The sequence below is a fragment of the Aspergillus steynii genome (genome assembly GCF_002849105.1).
Source record: "Aspergillus steynii IBT 23096 chromosome Unknown P170scaffold_3, whole genome shotgun sequence".
In the NCBI taxonomy this organism is placed as follows: Eukaryota; Fungi; Ascomycota; class Eurotiomycetes; order Eurotiales; family Aspergillaceae; genus Aspergillus; species Aspergillus steynii.
Window position 1 is genome coordinate 3,152,361 of NW_020194400.1, and position 17,404 is coordinate 3,169,764.

General features: G+C 53.6%; 6 protein-coding genes across 6 annotated transcripts; all 6 read left to right on the forward strand.

Moving 5' to 3' along the window:
- Positions 1 to 302: 302 nt before the first annotated feature.
- Positions 303 to 1,650, forward strand: P170DRAFT_493093 (class I SAM-dependent methyltransferase; the record flags this gene model as incomplete). Its single annotated transcript, XM_024854041.1, has 8 exons — positions 303 to 349; positions 443 to 494; positions 557 to 592; positions 641 to 762; positions 815 to 840; positions 899 to 929; positions 1,002 to 1,356; positions 1,417 to 1,650. Coding segments are annotated over 8 exons (903 nt in total), but the record flags the coding sequence as incomplete, so codon positions are not given.
- Positions 1,651 to 2,828: 1,178 nt separating this feature from the next.
- P170DRAFT_508990 (cation diffusion facilitator family transporter) lies at positions 2,829 to 5,213 on the forward strand. Its single transcript, XM_024854635.1, has 5 exons — positions 2,829 to 3,122; positions 3,184 to 3,230; positions 3,289 to 3,375; positions 3,444 to 3,770; positions 3,830 to 5,213. Exons 1-5 carry the CDS (start codon positions 3,044 to 3,046, stop codon positions 4,895 to 4,897), a joined length of 1,608 nt encoding a protein of 535 aa, XP_024706232.1. The 5' UTR covers positions 2,829 to 3,043; the 3' UTR covers positions 4,898 to 5,213.
- Positions 5,214 to 5,772: 559 nt separating this feature from the next.
- Positions 5,773 to 7,838, forward strand: P170DRAFT_353902 (putative manganese ion homeostasis (Fr); the record flags this gene model as incomplete). Its single annotated transcript, XM_024844002.1, has 2 exons — positions 5,773 to 6,120; positions 6,177 to 7,838. The coding sequence occupies 2 exons, from the start codon at positions 5,773 to 5,775 to the stop codon at positions 7,836 to 7,838; spliced, it is 2,010 nt and encodes a 669-aa protein (XP_024706233.1).
- Positions 7,839 to 9,353: 1,515 nt separating this feature from the next.
- On the forward strand, positions 9,354 to 11,130 carry P170DRAFT_474478 (sugar porter family MFS transporter; the record flags this gene model as incomplete). Its single annotated transcript, XM_024853148.1, has 4 exons — positions 9,354 to 9,451; positions 9,509 to 9,837; positions 9,907 to 10,368; positions 10,421 to 11,130. 4 exons carry the CDS (start codon positions 9,354 to 9,356, stop codon positions 11,128 to 11,130), a joined length of 1,599 nt encoding a protein of 532 aa, XP_024706234.1.
- Positions 11,131 to 11,672: 542 nt separating this feature from the next.
- P170DRAFT_436011 (putative ab-hydrolase associated lipase) lies at positions 11,673 to 13,690 on the forward strand. Its single transcript, XM_024849067.1, has 2 exons — positions 11,673 to 11,808; positions 11,872 to 13,690. The coding sequence occupies exons 1-2, from the start codon at positions 11,719 to 11,721 to the stop codon at positions 13,549 to 13,551; spliced, it is 1,770 nt and encodes a 589-aa protein (XP_024706235.1). The 5' UTR covers positions 11,673 to 11,718; the 3' UTR covers positions 13,552 to 13,690.
- Positions 13,691 to 14,348: 658 nt separating this feature from the next.
- Positions 14,349 to 16,170, forward strand: P170DRAFT_455264 (HD domain-containing protein; the record flags this gene model as incomplete). The annotated part of the gene is made up of 4 exons (XM_024851514.1): positions 14,349 to 14,902; positions 14,975 to 15,381; positions 15,553 to 15,781; positions 16,118 to 16,170. Exons 1-4 carry the CDS (start codon positions 14,845 to 14,847, stop codon positions 16,168 to 16,170), a joined length of 747 nt encoding a protein of 248 aa, XP_024706236.1. The 5' UTR covers positions 14,349 to 14,844.
- Between the last annotated feature and the right edge of the window lie 1,234 nt (positions 16,171 to 17,404).

A 17,404-nucleotide genomic window follows, 5' to 3' on the forward strand; every position in this document is an offset into this window, starting at 1 on the left:
GGGCGCTCGTCGGGATAAAACACAGGTGGTTTGTCACATCGATCAGGTCCGTCCGTCTATGCTCCGTTTTTGACCCATGATGGACGAGCACCAGCCACATTTTGACCCGCTCACCGTGCCCGAGGTTTGTGTTTCAGTTGGTTTAGGACTTGCGTTAGCCTCGATGGACACTGATTGATTTTAAGGAGGACTCGGACTTGTTTGATGACTGGGATGAATATGAAAATGGGTGAGTGGGATACTTTCAGGGGTTGCGCCGTGGCTCCTGCATCCTCAGGGGTGGTCTTGACATACTATTCGCCAGTTCAACCGCTTCTATTACATCGACTATTCTGAATTATCAGTACGTGTTCATGGCTTTGATTTATCTTTGTAAAGTCTAACATTTAAGCTAGGTATGAGGTGAGATGCCATCTCCTCTTGTGGAGTCGTCATTAATCAGTCATAAGAATGGACGACGATACCACGCATATCGACAAGGAGAATATGTCATCGTAAGAACCACAGCATGCAACCCTGGAGACTCACGGATATCTGTCTCTAACCCACGATCCAGCCCAACGACGAACAGGAACAAGAGCGGCTCGACCTGGTACACCGAATCCCTGTCAGTCCCAAATGTTTGGCTAACCACCCCCAGCATCACCACATCTGCAGTCTAGCCATGAGGGGAGACCTGTACCGTTGTCCCCTTCCACAAGGAATCCGACGAGTTCTGGATATTGGGACCGGGACGGGAGCATGGGTCATTGACATGGCGGAGTAGGACAAGCCCCATCACCACATTCTCACGCTGAAGCTAACATGCCGACAGCTCATTTCCCGAGACGGTGGTAATCGGTAGGTCGAATGATGCTCGATATCACCTCCCCAACGCCCTGGTATTCACGTAGGACAGGCACGGATCTAAGCCCCATTCAACCTCTATGGTATGATCTGTCCCGCTCCCCCCAAGACCAGGCCATGATTCGCGTTGCCATGTAACCATGCTTTTTTCCTAGGGTTCCACCAAATTGCGTCTTCGAAATCGATGACTTCGAGCTTGAATGGAATTTCTCGCAACCGTTTGACTTCATCCATGCGCGGGCAATCGAAGGCTGCGTGCATGACTTTCCGCGACTGTTCCAGCAGGCCTATGACTCGCTGAGTCCTGGGGGGTGGTTCGAGGTCGTCGACTTCACGGCGGGGATCTTTTCCGATGATGAAAGCACCGAGAAGTCACCACATCTCCTAGAATGGCGGGATCGACTCATCGAGGCGAGTCGGGTGTTTGGAAAGCCCATGGGTGTCGCGAGCCAATACGACGAATGGATGGCACAGTCGGGGTTTGCGAACATCCGCCAGGAAATCATCAAGGTCTGTCTGTCGACCCGTAGCACTAATGGCTTAGATATCTCAGCCTGCTGACCTTTGCAGGTCCCGTTTGGTCCGTGGGCAAGGAACGCCACGCAGAAAGAGCTCGGCAGATACCATCAAACAAACATGCTGGAAGCACTTGAGGCATATTCACTGGCTTTGTGCACGCGGTACCTTGGATGGAGTGTGGAACAGGTCCAGCTGCTTCTGATAGGGGTCCGGAAGGAACTGAAGGATCTTTCTTTGCATAACTATTCTAAGCTCTACGTGGTATATGGGCAGAAGACATTGTAATGGCACTAACCAGAATAATCATTAATCCTTACCATAATGACGGGTCGATTCGATCACTGCAGGTAGAATAATGTCACACGGTCCTACTCTAGTGTTGATTGGGCTTTCTGGAAGCTTGGAGCTTTGCAGGAGGAAGATATCGCTTGCAAGGAGACTTTCTCCTACCATAATTAGATCAAAAGAAGGGGGGGGAAGGAAAGCCGTATTCATACATGCGTGACTTAGTTGAACCAAAATCATAGTCATGCCAGGAGGTCAAGGAGCTCTGGTCCCGGCAAGTGGCTCTTTCATGATATAAGATGACGGGATGATGATGAAACCATCCCAAGCAGATAGATCAATTCCTCAGTTCAATTCCCAACCCGTGACACGCCATTCTAGCATGTTCCTGTCTGTTGCACAGTACCAAAACCTTTCTTCTAGTGTTTTAACAAATTTCCCACCAGAAATTTCAACAACAAATAGAGAAGACCAGCTCCCTAAATTCCTTCTACTCCGTGTTAAACAAGTCCCAGTCGCGTTCAACAAGTGTTCCTAAACATTTGGTCAAATACCTCCTAGGTTTCACGAACAGAAGCACCTGGAGTCATGGCTAGTCAACCGGGCTGTCAGAGGTTTCATTCTGGGGTAAAAAAGGTGGCACCCAAAACTTGTCATGCATTCGTTCAGAATGAAATCTGCTCCTGTTTCTAAGTAGTCATTATCACGAGTCATCAATGTCCTCGAACTAAGAAAATTCTTACCTTGATAGCAGGATAACAGGCCAATTAGATGCCTCCAGATTAGTCTAGTATCGTCTAATTTCTGCCTGTCTTGGTTTTTCAGGTCCAGTTTCATGCGCGACTGTAAGCGAGAGTTTAGTGTCTTAATAGAGGCGTTAAATACTAGTGGGCTAGTACTAAATCGAAAGCATGTGGCAGGTGTTCCGAAATGAGCGATTCAATTGACATGATAGAATTTGTCTCTGTATGATAAAAGTAGAATTTAGAGAATTCTCGACAGGGTGCAATGCGAGTGTGAGAGTCAGTATCGACAGAGGGCAGCGTATACTCCGAGTCTCGAGATCCTCCGGGATCGGCAAGCCTGAGGCCATCGGCAGCCGGGATAACGCCACCTGCCGGTTTGTCGGAGAGTCTCGCCGCCCTGGAATTCTGCCCGCCAATTCTCGCGGTTTCTCTTCCCAGTCATTCTTGCTCTCCCTGCCTCTTCTCGTTTCGTTCCCATTTTCTGTTCATGCCCTTTTCCCTTGTTTGCTATATCTGATTCCTGAGCTGACCTTCCCTTCTCTACTTCGCTCCTCTCATCTCCAAACCCCGACTGGTGGGGTTACGTTCATTCTTTTTTCCTGCCTTGCGCCACTGAGCGCGCTCCAAAGGCTTCTTTCTTGTACACCATGGGTCTCTCAAAAACCCACAGGATCTTGATCCTGCTGGTGATAGATACGGCATTTTTCTTGCTAGAGCTGATTGCCGGTTGGTTTTTTCCCTCCTATCAGGCTGTCCTGGATCTTCTCTAATCCATTCAATCCTACAGGATATACCGTGCACTCCCTTGCTCTAGTTGCCGATTCATTTCATATGGTACGCTACCTACGCTCCGATCTCATGGCTAGCATCCATTCTAATACATACACGGTAGCTCAATGATGTTATCTCCTTACTGGTCGGACTGTGGGCAGTCAAAGTCGCCAATCGCGAAACGACGTCCAAGATGTACACATACGGGGTAAGACGTCCTCCCTGTTTTCGTTCCGGATGAAACAAACTCTAATTGTCGACTTTGATTACGTGCAGTGGCAACGCGCGGAAACTCTCGGTGCCCTCGTGAATGGTGTTTTCCTGGTCGCTTTGTGTTTATCGATTTTCCTGGAGGCCATACAACGACTGGTGGAGCCTCAGGAGGTCAAGAACCCCAAATTTGTCTGTATCGTCGGCTGTTTGGGCCTGTTGTCCAACATCGTCGGTCTGGCGTTGTTCCATGATCACTCTCACGGACATGGCGGTCACGGCCACAGTCATGGACACGACGAGATCGATGATGTCAATGCTGCAGAGCAGGGGTATAATTCTCACGACCATGGCGAACCGACTGGCATTGATAAGCGGAAGGCTACGGCGAATGTAACTTCCCCCTGCCCTCAACACGCGGTCGTGAACGTTTATCTAACGCTTATCAAAAGAATGAGGATTCGCAGGATGCCATCGAACCGTCATCGCCCTATTCTCGCAGACGCCGCACCCTTGACAGCCAGAACCGCAACTCGCACCGCTATAGCACCTCCACCCGTGACTTTGATCCTGAAGAGATCCAAGTGCATCCGGCTACCTTGAGACAGGAGATCATCGCGGCTAGTCGCACGCGATTTGTGGACGAGGAACAATCCTCCGAGTCAGAGACTGTCTCAAGAGAGGGAAGTGTTGAGCCATCGGAACGCTCAACCCTACTTCCCAAGGACCGAACCCGAAACTACACCGATGAAGATCATACTCCTTTCCCGACGGCCGATCACAGGGCCGACGACGACATTCACCAATCTCACAACCATGCGCAGCCCAAGCCTAAGGAGAACAGTAAACACGGTCACGGCCACGGCCACGGTCATGATCTTAACATGCGAGGTGTATTCCTGCATGTCATGGGTGACGCCTTGGGAAATATCGGCGTGATCGTCTCCGCTCTGGTAATTTGGCTTACCGATTACGAATGGCGATTCTACGTGGACCCCGGCATCTCGCTGGTGATCACTGTCATTATCCTCGCCTCGGCCATTCCCCTCTGCAAGGCCGCTTCCCGCATCCTTCTCCAGGCCGTCCCGCCCGGCATGAGTATCGACCACATCAAGGAGGACATCGAAAGACTGCCCGGCGTTATCGGCTCTCATCATCTCCACGTGTGGCAACTGAGCGACACCAAGATCGTGGCTTCGATTCACATCCAGGTGGACACGGAAATCAAGGGAGAGGGTTCGGAGCGGTACATGCGTCTTGCAAGACAGGTTAGAAAGTGCCTGCATGCCTACGGAATTCACTCTTCGACCATCCAGCCCGAGTTCGCACCGGAGAGCGACGTTGACGAGTCCACGGTAGCTCCGTCCTACTCCCGCGGAAGTAGCAGCGACCCGTCGGCTGCCAACCATCCTTCCAACCGACCCGACAGCATTCGGGACGGCGACCCTCAAGCGTGTCTACTCGAGTGTGGCGACGAATGTGCTCGGGGAGGTCAATGCTGTCCTACCAAGCCCACCTGACTCAGTCCCTTTTTTCACTTTTCTTTAACCTTTTTGACTGCTACGCGCATCTCATTCATTCTTGTCGTTACCTCCAAAAGATGGTTTCTTTTCATCGTTCATACCCTCATTGCATATCTGCATTACATCCATGTGATCGCTGTCGTTAATACCGTTATTCAGGGTGGATATCTTGGATGCTGAAGACCTGATACTAATAGATAAAAAGACTAAAGCGATGGATTGACTCTTGGGTTGGCAGGCATCAACCGCATTTGGTCATTTTCGTCGTTACTTGTATTCTTAGCAATATACTGGGTTTTCTCTCTTTGTGAAGATATAGTAGAAGTGGTCAGAATTATGCCCTGGACTATTCTAAATTACCCCACCAGCATTGTCCTGGAGCGAGGATATATATAGATCGGTCCAAACCGTCCTCTAGACCCACATTGGCCTGTTCTCCGGTCGCTTTCAAGCGATGACTACCAGCATAAACTCTTTATAAAACGTAAGAGACTTCATCTAGGACTCTATCGTAGCTTTATTTGTATTGACACCATCGATCCGACTCTTTCAAGCTGTTCAAGACCCAAACTTTGGCCGCGTGACGGGACAGACCACGTGACCCCGCGCTGTTTAGGCTCCGTCAGAAGATCTCCGACCCCTTGACCGATCGTGTCTCATCGCCAATGGCAAATATTGTGGATTTTGTTTTTTTTAACCTCGAGCAATAGTACAGCGTCGTTGCTCTCTCCATCCTTACTTTTATGTGATTGCGAGCTCCACAGGGCCTGCCAATTGCCGAGTGTCTGTTCACACTCCCGATTACAAGGGCGGAGCGATGCAGCAGACACCGTAGCTTGGCCTCTTCCACACCGTCGAATTGACACATGACCATGAGTTATTCATATCGACAAGGCGCAAGCGCGGACGCTTACCGACCTCATCGCGGTTCCTTTTCCAAGTCCCCGGGTACCCTGGACCGGGTGCAGTCGCTTTTGCCGACCGGGGCAAGCCGTCAGATCGCTGACCTTCAGACTCGCGGTGCGTCGTTGGTATCGGGCGGCGCGGAGGGCTCTAGGGCTAGGACGGAGCTGGGTGCGCAGGCGTGGAGGACAATCAAGTCCATCTTCACCGTCGCTAATGCTCTGATTCTCCTGTGGTTCTGGACCCTGTGGTGGGGGGAGCGGACTGTCTTTCGGGAGAGTCTGGAGACTTGCGCGTGGGGAAATTGGGAACACTGGGTGAGTACGGATTCCTTGGTTGGATGGTCAGGAGCTGACTTTGTATTCTTGCGCAGCCTCGAGATGCCACGCCTCACCATGTTGCCTTCATCGCCGATCCTCAGCTCGTCGACCCTCATACGTATCCTGGCCGACCATGGCCCCTTTCTACCCTGACCGTGCGGTTCACCGATCAGTACCTCCGTCGGTCGTTCTGGTCTATTCAAAACAAACTCGGTCCCGATTCGGTGCTGTTTCTGGGTGACTTGTTCGATGGAGGCCGAGAGTGGGCAACGGCTCACAGCTCCAGTCCCGAGGAGCGGTATAAGAAATACAAGGACTCGTTCTGGAAGGAGGAGTACCATCGTTTCGTTAAGATCTTTCTGGATCAGTGGAATGAAGGCGATCGGTTCACGACCAATACCCGTGGCCGCAGACTGATTGCCAGTCTGCCGGGAAATCACGATCTTGGGTTCGGGTCCGGGGTTCAGGTGCCAGTCCGCGATCGATTCCAGATGTTCTTTGGAAAAGGTAATCGTGTGGATGTCATCGGAAACCACACTTTCGTTTCGATGGATACAGTCTCCCTCAGCGCCATGGACCAACCCGATCCTGAGACCGGCAGCTCAGGTGCTGGCTCCGGGGATGGGCACCGACCGAACGAGCAGATCTGGAAAGAAGCGGAGGACTTCCTCAACAACATGGGCGTGCATCGGGCCAAGGCGGAGATGGAGGAACTACGCATGTTGAGCAATCAAAGCGAGGGGCATCTCTTCACCCACAAAGCCATTGAGATCTCCGAGCCCTCGATCGCGCATCGACCTCAGCCCGAGGTTGTCGGCCTTCCTGCTGTTCTCCTCACCCATGTTCCCTTATATCGTCCACCAGCGACGCCTTGCGGGCCATTGAGAGAACACTGGCCTCCTTCCCCTGGGGAACCGGAGCATGACGAGCGCAATGCCCTCACCATCGCCGGAGGCTACCAGTACCAAAACGTTCTGACTCAGACCATCTCCAAAGATATTATCAGCAAGGTCGGGCCAAACCTCATCCAGGTTTACTCGGGAGACGATCACGACTACTGCGAAGTCTCCCACCGCGAATTCAGCGGGTCGCCCAACGAGATTACTGTGAAGAGTCTATCGTGGGCCATGGGAGTCCGCCGCCCGGGTTTTGTGCTCACCAGCTTATGGAATCCCATCGACCCAGCCACGGGGAAACCCACGGCAGAAGGAAACAGCCCGACTACGCTGCAAAACCACCTATGTCTTCTCCCCGACCAGCTCTCCATCTTCATCCACTACGGCCTTATTGCCGGCCTGTCACTAGCCGTGCTGTTCGCCCGCGCCATTGTGCACACGTTGTATCCCCCTCAACCTACCTCCTCTACCCCAATCCTTCCTCTCTCCGAAACCCGTCCTCCCTCTCAATATGAATTCTCCCAAGTACCTGCCTCAGGTACGTCCAGCTCCAAGTTTCCGTCCCCGGGTGGCCTGGCCAGCCGAGCGACGAACTACCCGCCTCGATACAAACCATCCCAGTCGTATCCTGATACTTACACGCGTGTAGATATCGACGAGGACAAGATGGACCGCACGAAGTGGAAACCGAGCCACGTCGAGACCCGACGGCGATCGGGAAGCCGGCTGCGGTTGATCGGGTGCGAGTTCTTCGACTCGGCCCGCCACGTCGCTACGGTTGTGTTTGTGTGGTACTTTTTCCTCATCTGGCGCTGGTGAATCCTTCGTCTCGAATGAATTCTTCCCGGCGCGAGTCCGTCTGAGTGCCGGGGGTGTATATACACAATAAACAAGATCATCTAAGACGCAGGGGGTCTGGTGTGTGGCGTACAGTCCGGGTCTGCGGTTTTAAATTTTAATTTCATTAGAGCTTTCTCCTATTTGGGCCCCGTGTGCATATCCATGTCGTACTCTGCATGCTGATCCAATTTCCAGGACTGGGGATCGTCGTCCGTCGTGTAGATGATACCAAGACAGACTAGCCCGTGTCTCCTTCCACGGTTCCCTCCCTCCGTTGAGAAAGTCAAACCCCAGCCTTCATAGCCATCAGGCGGGGTTGGACTCCAGATCTTCAGTCCCGGGGTAAGATTGCGAAACTCACCGGCGACATATCGGAGAATCTTCCAATCGCCATCGCCCAATTATGGGGAGGATCGGGGTCATGACGGCATCTCAGCACGGGCTAAGGAGGTCGTGTAACGTCAATTGGACGGACACGGGCTTGAACGGGGTGTCGGTGAGAATCCGAGTTCTGGTCAATACGGAGGACTCCTGTAGTGTCCACACGTTAAGATGAAGTGAGCGTGGCGAGGATGGTCCCTTGCGACGCAAGTAAACAACCGGGGAAAGTCCCGGATTGGGGCTCGAACAGGCACGGGACCAGCCTCGGCTCCCGTAAGCAATTCTTCAACTTCAGAAATTGAACTTGTTCACATTCCTCATCCTCTTCCATTGCTTTCTTTGCACATTCCACGCCGTTGCGGGCGCAGCACAATCGCCACGCCTATTTTTGTGCCCGCTTGCAGCGACGCTAAACGCGCACTAGCCTTAGTCCGCTGCTTGACCTCTTCAAGCATAGTAGCTCCCGCCAAACCTCGGGATCGCCTCGGGGATTCCATTTTAGCGCTCGCAATCAAAGTCTGGCCATGTAGGACGCTGCACCTGCACGGAGAACGACTCTGGATCCTCGCTAGCGTCCACGCTCTCCCTGGTTATTTCCAGAGTCCTTCGGCGCCGCTCCGCCGTGGTTGATATTGTTGATCGTTGGTCTCGGCCATGTCTCACTGCTTTTGGCCCGACTTCTCCGTCCCCTCGTGCCAATCGCTCCACTCCCTTACTCCCCAGATCCAGACTCGGGGATCCCGTGGCGCGGGGACGGCACGAATGGAGCCAGAAGCACGCGTGAGCAGCACGAACGAACAGATTAATGCCTCATGCGGTCTGGTCGCCCTGCACCGATTCCGTGCGGTCGGCTTGATGCCTGATTTCGGCCGTCCACTGTTCGTCCGGGGTGCCGGATCTGGAGATGAGTCGCCGCGTCTTCGCATGGTGGCTACTCGGTTGGCCGAGTATAAATTGCTCTTGCCTTTCCGGGTCGGGTTGAGGAATTGTCTTTCCATTCTCGAGTCCTCATTATACTTTCTTGACTTTGCGATCTAAGTTTACGTCGCTCTAGTTCCTATTGCATTACTCATTACTGCTCCGGCTCGACAACTCTTACAACCCTATCTCAGCATGGGTTTTATGTTGAGGAAGCCCGACGATGTGTCGGGCTCCGCTGCCCCTGCTATTATCATTGGCTTGTTTGTGGCCTTTGGAGGTGTTTTGTTTGGGTAGGTCCTTCTTGACTGCGCGTGCTGCTCTGTCGGCATATACTGACCGCTGGTTAGATATGACACCGGTACTATCAGCGGCATTCTGGCCATGAAATATTGGCGACAGCTGTTCTCGACCGGCTATGTCAATCCAGACGACAATTTCCCCGACGTGACCTCCTCGCAGTCTTCCATGATCGTGTCGTTGCTGTCGGCTGGTACCTTCTTTGGTGCCTTGACCTCCGCTCCCATTGCCGATTACTTCGGTCGCCGTATTGGCATGATCATTGACTCGGTCGTTTTCTGCTTCGGTGTGATTCTTCAGACCGCTGCGACGTCCATTCCGCTGTTCGTGGCGGGAAGGTTCTTCGCTGGATATGGTGTTGGTTTGTTGTCTGCGACTAGTATGTCTTGTCCTGCCTGCCTACCTCTGCATAGACTATTCTTTCGGTGCATATGCTGACGTTGCACAGTTCCTCTCTACCAATCCGAAACCGCCCCCAAGTGGATTCGTGGTACCATCGTCGGCGCATACCAATTGGCCATCACCCTCGGATTGCTGATTGCCGCCATCGTGAACAATGCCACTAAGGATCGTATGGATACCGGTTCCTACCGAATCCCCATCGCCGTGCAGTTTGCGTGGGCCATCATTCTCGTGGTCGGAATGCTCATGCTGCCTGAAACACCTCGCTTTTTGATTAAGAAGGATCGCCACGAGGCTGCCCTGAAGTCTCTTGCCAAACTTCGCCGGGTAGATGTTAATGATCCGTCCGTCGTTCAAGAGCTGGCTGAGATCCAGGCGAACCATGAATATGAAATGAGCGTTGGCAAGGCGGGGTATCTGGAAATTCTCCGCGGATCCATTGCAAAGCGCCTGGCGACTGGATGTGCTGTTCAAGCCCTGCAGCAGTTGGCTGGTGTAAACTTTATCTGTATGTCTTTGTCTCTACCCTCTCTCTCACCGATTGTGCTAACCCGCCCTAGTCTACTATGGAACGACCTTCTTTGAACACTCCGGCATCAAGAATGGCTTTATCATCACTCTAATTACCAACATCGTCAATGTTGTATCCACCTTCCCCGGACTCTACATGGTCGAGAAATGGGGTCGCCGTCCCCTGCTTCTCTTCGGTGCCATCGGCATGTTTGTCTGCCAGCTCGTCGTCGCCATTGTCGGCATGGTCGCTACCTCCGACGTGGCCAACAAGGTGCTGATCGCCTTCGTGTGTGTGTACATCTTCTTCTTCGCCAGCTCCTGGGGGCCCTCGGCGTGGGTGGTGACCGGCGAGCTGTTCCCGCTGAAGGCCCGCGCCAAGTGTCTCTCCATCACCACTGCCACCAATTGGCTCCTCAACTGGGCCATCGCCTACGCCACCCCTTACATGGTGAACGCAGGTCCCGGCAACGCCAACCTGCAGTCCAAGGTTTTCTTCATCTGGGGCGGCTTCTGTCTCATTGCCGCCGTTTTCGTCTACACCTGCATTTACGAGACGAAGGGGCTCAGTCTCGAGCAGGTCGACGAGCTCTACTCGAAGGTTTCGGTGGCGTGGCGCTCGCCTGGCTTCAAGCCTTCGGTCAATTACCTTGATGTGCAGGACGTGGGCTCGGGGAGCTCGGGGCCGGGATCGACCCTGGCTGAGCTGGAGGCTGATGCTCAGGTGAAGCGGGATCTGGAGCATGTTGAGAAGGCATAGTCGGGTTATTTTGGGTTGATTCTGGGTTTTGGTGTTCGCACGATTGATTACAGCATGTTTTGATGGGAATAGACGACAGAGACGTGATATGGCTCACTTTGATTCTTGGTAGATAGAATTAATCATTGGACTTCTACTGCAGTTTACCTCCAGGTCGTAAAGTGGTTTGCCCCAGGCACGAAGTAAACAGTAGCCTCAGGCATAGAATAGCTCACTCCTGATTGGTCTCAATCGCTTACGCAGTGCCCCACTCTCACGTGCGCCCCCGATTTAGAACACCTGCCCAAAGCGGCAATCCCGGGGACGCTCGACTCTCCTTCTTTTTGGTCTTCGCTTCGTCTCCAGTCTCCCTGCGTTGGGAGTGGTTTGTTGCCCCTTTTATTCCGGCTGTGTTGTCAGGGAGGAGATGTTGCTTTTGTTGTTATCTTCCCTTCTCTAGCCTGCTGGTCACCGCCGCTCGTTGATTCACATGTCGAGATCACTGCCGGCAAGCCTGCGAAACGAACCTGGACCCATACCCTGCGATAACCTACGATAATCTATAATAATCTACACCACTGCGATCCTCACCGACCTGCGATACCCGATATGGCCATCGAGCCCGTCTCTCCTACCTCTCCTTCCCTCCCCGACGGCAAACGCCTCGAATATGCGCTCGAACTACAGGATATAAACAGGGTACGCGAGGATGAGAAGTTCGGCGAGTCAACCGTCACTGATGCGTTGTTGGGCGAGGAGCAGCGCGACCAGACTTCACATCCCTCATCTTATGCGACGACCGGCTTGCATCCGTCAACCCATCCGCTGTTCCCACCGCTCCCGGTCTACGGAGCCCCGTCGTTCTTCTCCTCCCTGCAATGTCTCGCCATTCGATGCGTGTCGTTCGTCTTGTCGCTGCTCTTCCTGGGCGTCATTGTTGCCGGGGCGCTGATCAATCGCGCCGGAGAGGTTCTGCACAATGCGTACCTCCGAGTGAGAGGGCGAGATCCGAACGCCCAGCGGAAGTTCTACACGGAAGAACGAACCCGCAATCGCGACCGACAGGCCGACCATCGACGGTGGACGCGACAGCAGAAGAAGAAAGACGAGGTCGATGAGGAAGGCCACGCCCCTGTTCCGGACGAGTGTCCGCCGCTGGAGGGGGGAAGGGATCCCATCGTCCCTGATGTGGCATATTATGCGAGACGCGTGGGCCTGGACGTCGAGACGTTAAAGGTCCAGACGGAAGACGGGTTTATCTTGACGCTGTGGCATGTTTATAATCCACAGGAGCAGAACCCCTCGTCGGTCGCGGACCGCGGGTGTCGTGGACCGCAGGTTTTTACCGGCCAGAAGAATCCTCGCGTGGCGACACGCGACGGTGGACGTCGCAAGTATCCCGTTCTGATGCTCCATGGGCTATTGCAGAGTGCTGGGGCGTATTGTACGAATGACGATGATAGTCTTGCGTTCTATCTCTGCAAGAGCGGGTATGATGTGTGGCTGGCGAATAACCGCTGTGCGTTGCAACCGGAGCATACGACGCTGTCGTCGTCCGATCCGCGCATGTGGGCGTGGAATATTCGACAGATGGGGGTCTTTGATATTGCGGCGCATATGTCGCGGGTGCTGTACGAGACAGGATTCGAGAAGCTGGGCCTAGTGTGTCATTCTCAAGGGACAACAGAGACGCTGATCGCTCTGGCGAAGGACCAGCGACCCGAGTTGGGCGAGCGCATCTCCGTTTTCTGTGCTCTCGCACCTGCCGCGTATGCCGGACCTCTCGTGGACCGGGTCTACTTCCGCATCGTGCGCGCCCTGTCACCGAGACTCTTCCGCCTCGTCTTCGGCATCCACTCGTTCATTCCCTTCATGATGACCATGCACGCGCGCTTGAATCCCCGCGTCTACGGCACCCTCGGCTACTACGTTTTCTCGCATCTCTTCGGCTGGAGCGACACACACTGGGATCGCGGTCTCCGTGACCGCATGTTCCAATTCGCGCCGGTGTACGTCAGCACCGAAACGATCCGATGGTGGCTCGGGCGCGACTCGTTCTCCATCCAGAAATGTATCCTCGCCACGCGCGAGACCTGCCTACTCGAAATGGAAGAGGATCAGCGGGCGGAGCAGGGTCTTGAACAACCCTCCACCACTCGCACCGATACCGCCTGGTACGGTCCACAGGCGCCCCCGATGGCGCTGTGGATCGGGGGGTCGGATGATCTCGTCGACGGACGACGGCTGTTGCGGCGGTTGCAGAACGGTCGCGAGCCTCACGTCCGGGTGGTTCATGCCAAGGTCATCGAAGAGTACGAGCATCTGGATGTCCTTTGGGCCATGGATGTTGTCGATCAGGTCGGAAGGGAGGTTTGTGAGGTTCTTTGGAACACGGTGCCGGAGGATGTCAGGGGGGCGTGTCGGGTCCCTCGGGGTGTATAGAATTGGATGAGTGACGTGTTATGACTGCATTTGCATTATACTTACCTACATAACGTATATACTACTGACTAGATCATGTTTGGATCGGAGCGATGGCATTGTATATAATAGTGTATAGTTAGATGATAATCGAGCACACGATACGATTTGACCTAGTGGTGCTATTTAAATAACGTATCAGATATCACATCAGACGGACGATCAGCGTCTTCCACACTATTGACAAATCAACCCCAATTCTGTCAACAACCTACATATTTAGAATAACCCACTATACACACCAAATATCCCAGAAAAGAACAAATCCGGCCACAAGGCAAAAAAGAAAAAACCCCATGACCCATTCATGACACGTTAGCAAATAACCCCAACTAGTCTCCGCATCATGCAAGGGACAACCCCATCCCAGTCCATCTTGGCTGTGCATTTCGGGTCATTCTCTCCGTACTTTCTGACTGACTTGGCCTAGCTGACCGACCTGACATGGCCGTAGGTAGGTACAGTAACTAGATCGACGAGATGCAGTGCGACTCGATAAACTTAATTCGTCTGCTGGTGTCTGTCACATTGCGAATCACACTGAAGTTCAGATTAGGGTATACTCCGTCCCGAGGATTTCCGGTAGTCTGATTGAGCGGTGGATATTGTGTATTGTGGCTGAGCTGGGATGAGGCTATATATTTATTTTTTGGGCTGCTTTGGGATCATGATTGTATGTGTGTCTGTTTTTGTATGTGCATGTCCAACCCTATTTACTGCGTTAAGCAACTTTATGCAGAATCAAATCCAGCACGTCTCCTTACCCTCCATTCAAACAACTTAGACAGATCTAGAATTCCCATCCCATCCGCATATACCCAGGTACAAGGATTAACAGTGATAGACCTGACTCCGCCTGGCTAGCTGACCGACCGACACGTAAACAAATAGACAATAGACACATGCATCTGACATGTCCAGCTGATGCTTCGGCGCGTCAGTTCCTTGCAGTCCTGACGGCCCAAACTCCACTGTCTATCGATCGACGTTCTGGAAATCTTCCCAATAAGGAATCATTTATTCTCGATGCTCGCTTGGCGAGAGCGACTCGGAGTTAGGTTCCTTTTCACAGTCCCTATAAAGGCCTGTGTCTCGCTGGGCTTTACACGAATGCTGAATGCTGGTTTCGAGGGTGCTGCTCGCCGGGGAGATCGTTTGTTCTTGTCTTGTTTGCGCTTTTCTCTGAATCGTCTTACCTGATTCATCGCATCTCCAATCCCTGTTCCTTTTTGGTATATATCAACAGCAGCGAAGATGGAAGAACGAGGCCGTCCTCGCGAACGGCCCGGAGAGCAATGGACGCCGCAGACAGGTACTCCCTTCCTCTCGCATCCCTCCCAACCCCAACCTCACCTCCCAAACTAACAAATCTACAATGAAATAGTCCTCAGAACCCTCCCCTACCCCTACCCACCCTGCACCACCACCAGCGCCAGCTCCAACCGCAGTCCCCCCAACCCCATCCCCTTCTTCCACCTCCTCGAACGCCTCAAAACAACCCCCCGCTCCGGCTGGCTCCAAGTCGGCATCCCCCACGGCGAGTCCATCTCCGACCACATGTACCGCATGGCCGTGATGGCGATGATCCCGCCGCCGAGTCTGGCGCCGCGACTGGACGTGGCCCGGTGCATCGCCATGGCGCTGGTGCACGACATGGCGGAGTGTCTGGTGGGGGACTTCACGCCGCGGGATACGGGTGTGTCCAAGCGGGAGAAGGCGAGAAGGGAGGGGGCCACGATGGAGTATATTCAGGGGGGGTTGTTGGGGTTTTTGAAGCAGGGGAGTGCTCATGTACCGAGGATAACGGTGGGAAGAGGGGGGGATACTAGGGGGAGGGACAGGGGCAGAGGGAGAGAGAGGGATTGGTTGGGGTTTGAAGGGGAGGGGTTTGATTCTGGACAGGGGTCGAGTGAATATGATGATGATGATGAGGAGGAGGATGAGGATGAAGGGGAAGGGGAGGGAGGTGATCTGATGGGTTTGTTTCATGAGTATGAGGCCAATACGACGCTGGAGGCGCGCTTCGTGCACGACGTCGATAAGCTGGAGATGCTGCTGCAGGTGTTGGAGTATGAACGGGCGACGGGACGGCGGCTGGACGAGTTCTATCATGTGGTGGAGGAGATTGGACTGGCGGAAATGAGGGAGTGGGCGGGGGTGGTGGTGCAGGAGCGAGAGGAGTTCTTTGCGGGTTTGGATGAGAAGGGACAGGTTGAGAATAAGGGAGAGAAGAAGGAGAAAAGGGGGATTTGTTCATGGTTCAGGAGGTGGAAGGCGAAGGCGAAGGGAAAGGCGGATTGAGTTAGGGCTGACGATGTTGGACTGATAAATGATAATATCGTCGACAATGGAAACTGATAAGAACAATGCAAGAATAACAGTCCCAGCCAATCGCATCTCCAGCTTATTCTTGCTCGTTTCCTCCATATTTAGAACGTCAGCCGCCCCTGACGTCTCCTGCAGGAATGGCTTCCGTTGCATCCTGCCATCTCGCGAAATTGCAGTAATTTTCCTGCATCCTGAATAGTGACCGCTCTTTTCCATGAGCGATATTCCTGTCCCTCCATCATTGGCGGGTAAAATTATCGGTCTCAGATGATCCAGCCCAGGTCATCCTGCGGGTTATATTAAAGCGCCGCAACAGTCATACAAGATCGCCACCGGTGTCACCACGCCCTGCCAAGCTGTCGGGAAACCGGCGATTCGTGAGGGGATTTCGCTGAATTCTCGGACTATCCAGCGACACGGCTGGAGTGCAGAGATACTAGCACTAGGTCGTACCGCGTAGTCTGTAGATCCTGGCAGCCGACCAGTCGCCGTCAGCCGGATTCGCCGGTGCTCTGACTGGCTCGCAATCTACGCCTCCCTCCACGGTCCTCGTGCGGGGTTGCAGACCATCTGCATCGGGCGAGGCTTCGATTGATCGGTCTCGGATATAGGGAGGGTAGCATGCAGCGATGTTATACGCCCTGGCCTCGGGCTAGCAGTTAGCAGGTGGGGGCAACGTCCTTCCCGACGGTGACGCGGATAGGGCTTAGTAGGAGCGTCTTGAATCCTTCAGGAGACGGGATTCAGCGCTCCGCGTGCGGGGATATAGAATTTAGGATTCTGTGAATATTGACGGGCAAGAATAGAGAGTCAGAGTGGAATGTTGTCTATTGTTTTCCCGCAGAAACATCGAGAAGAAGTGGAATCCGACTGTCGCTGCGTGGGTGGCCGATCTTGGCTTGGCTAAAGCTTAGGAAGGCTTGGAGTAGCTTGGGGCATTTAGCGGCCAAATTGTGCATAACCGACATGTATTCGTCTCAATATTGCGTCGCCCTCATTCCTGCGGACCACCGCAGGCAGCATCATTCCAGTCCATAGCCCTATGGATTCTCGGTGGCCGATCCGTCCGTTTGCGCCCCATGGCTCCTTCGGCTGCCCGGCACCGGCTTGCGTCTGATATAAGACCTAATTTAGACGGCTGCCACAATCCACCAGCTCTTCTGGGAGATTAATGTTTAATAATACCTGCCCTGCCAGTTCTTGGCATCCTTTAACTCCGTCCGGTCCGGGTATCCAACCCAAGCTCATCCGCGCATCCTTGCCGTTGCGGATCCAGCGGCACCGTCGGTCTCTCGCTGCCCTGTCAGCCCTAATTGCATCAACAACGAAGTAAATGGCTCTCCCCGCATGCTAGTCGCAGGGACAGTCGGCAGGTGGCGACTGCGGGATTTCTCCAATTTTCAGTAGCTCTGATGAGGGGTCAGAGGAGAGGACGAAAGAGCTGGATCCGGAGATTGCTGCGTGCAGTACTCCGTCCAGAGGCTGG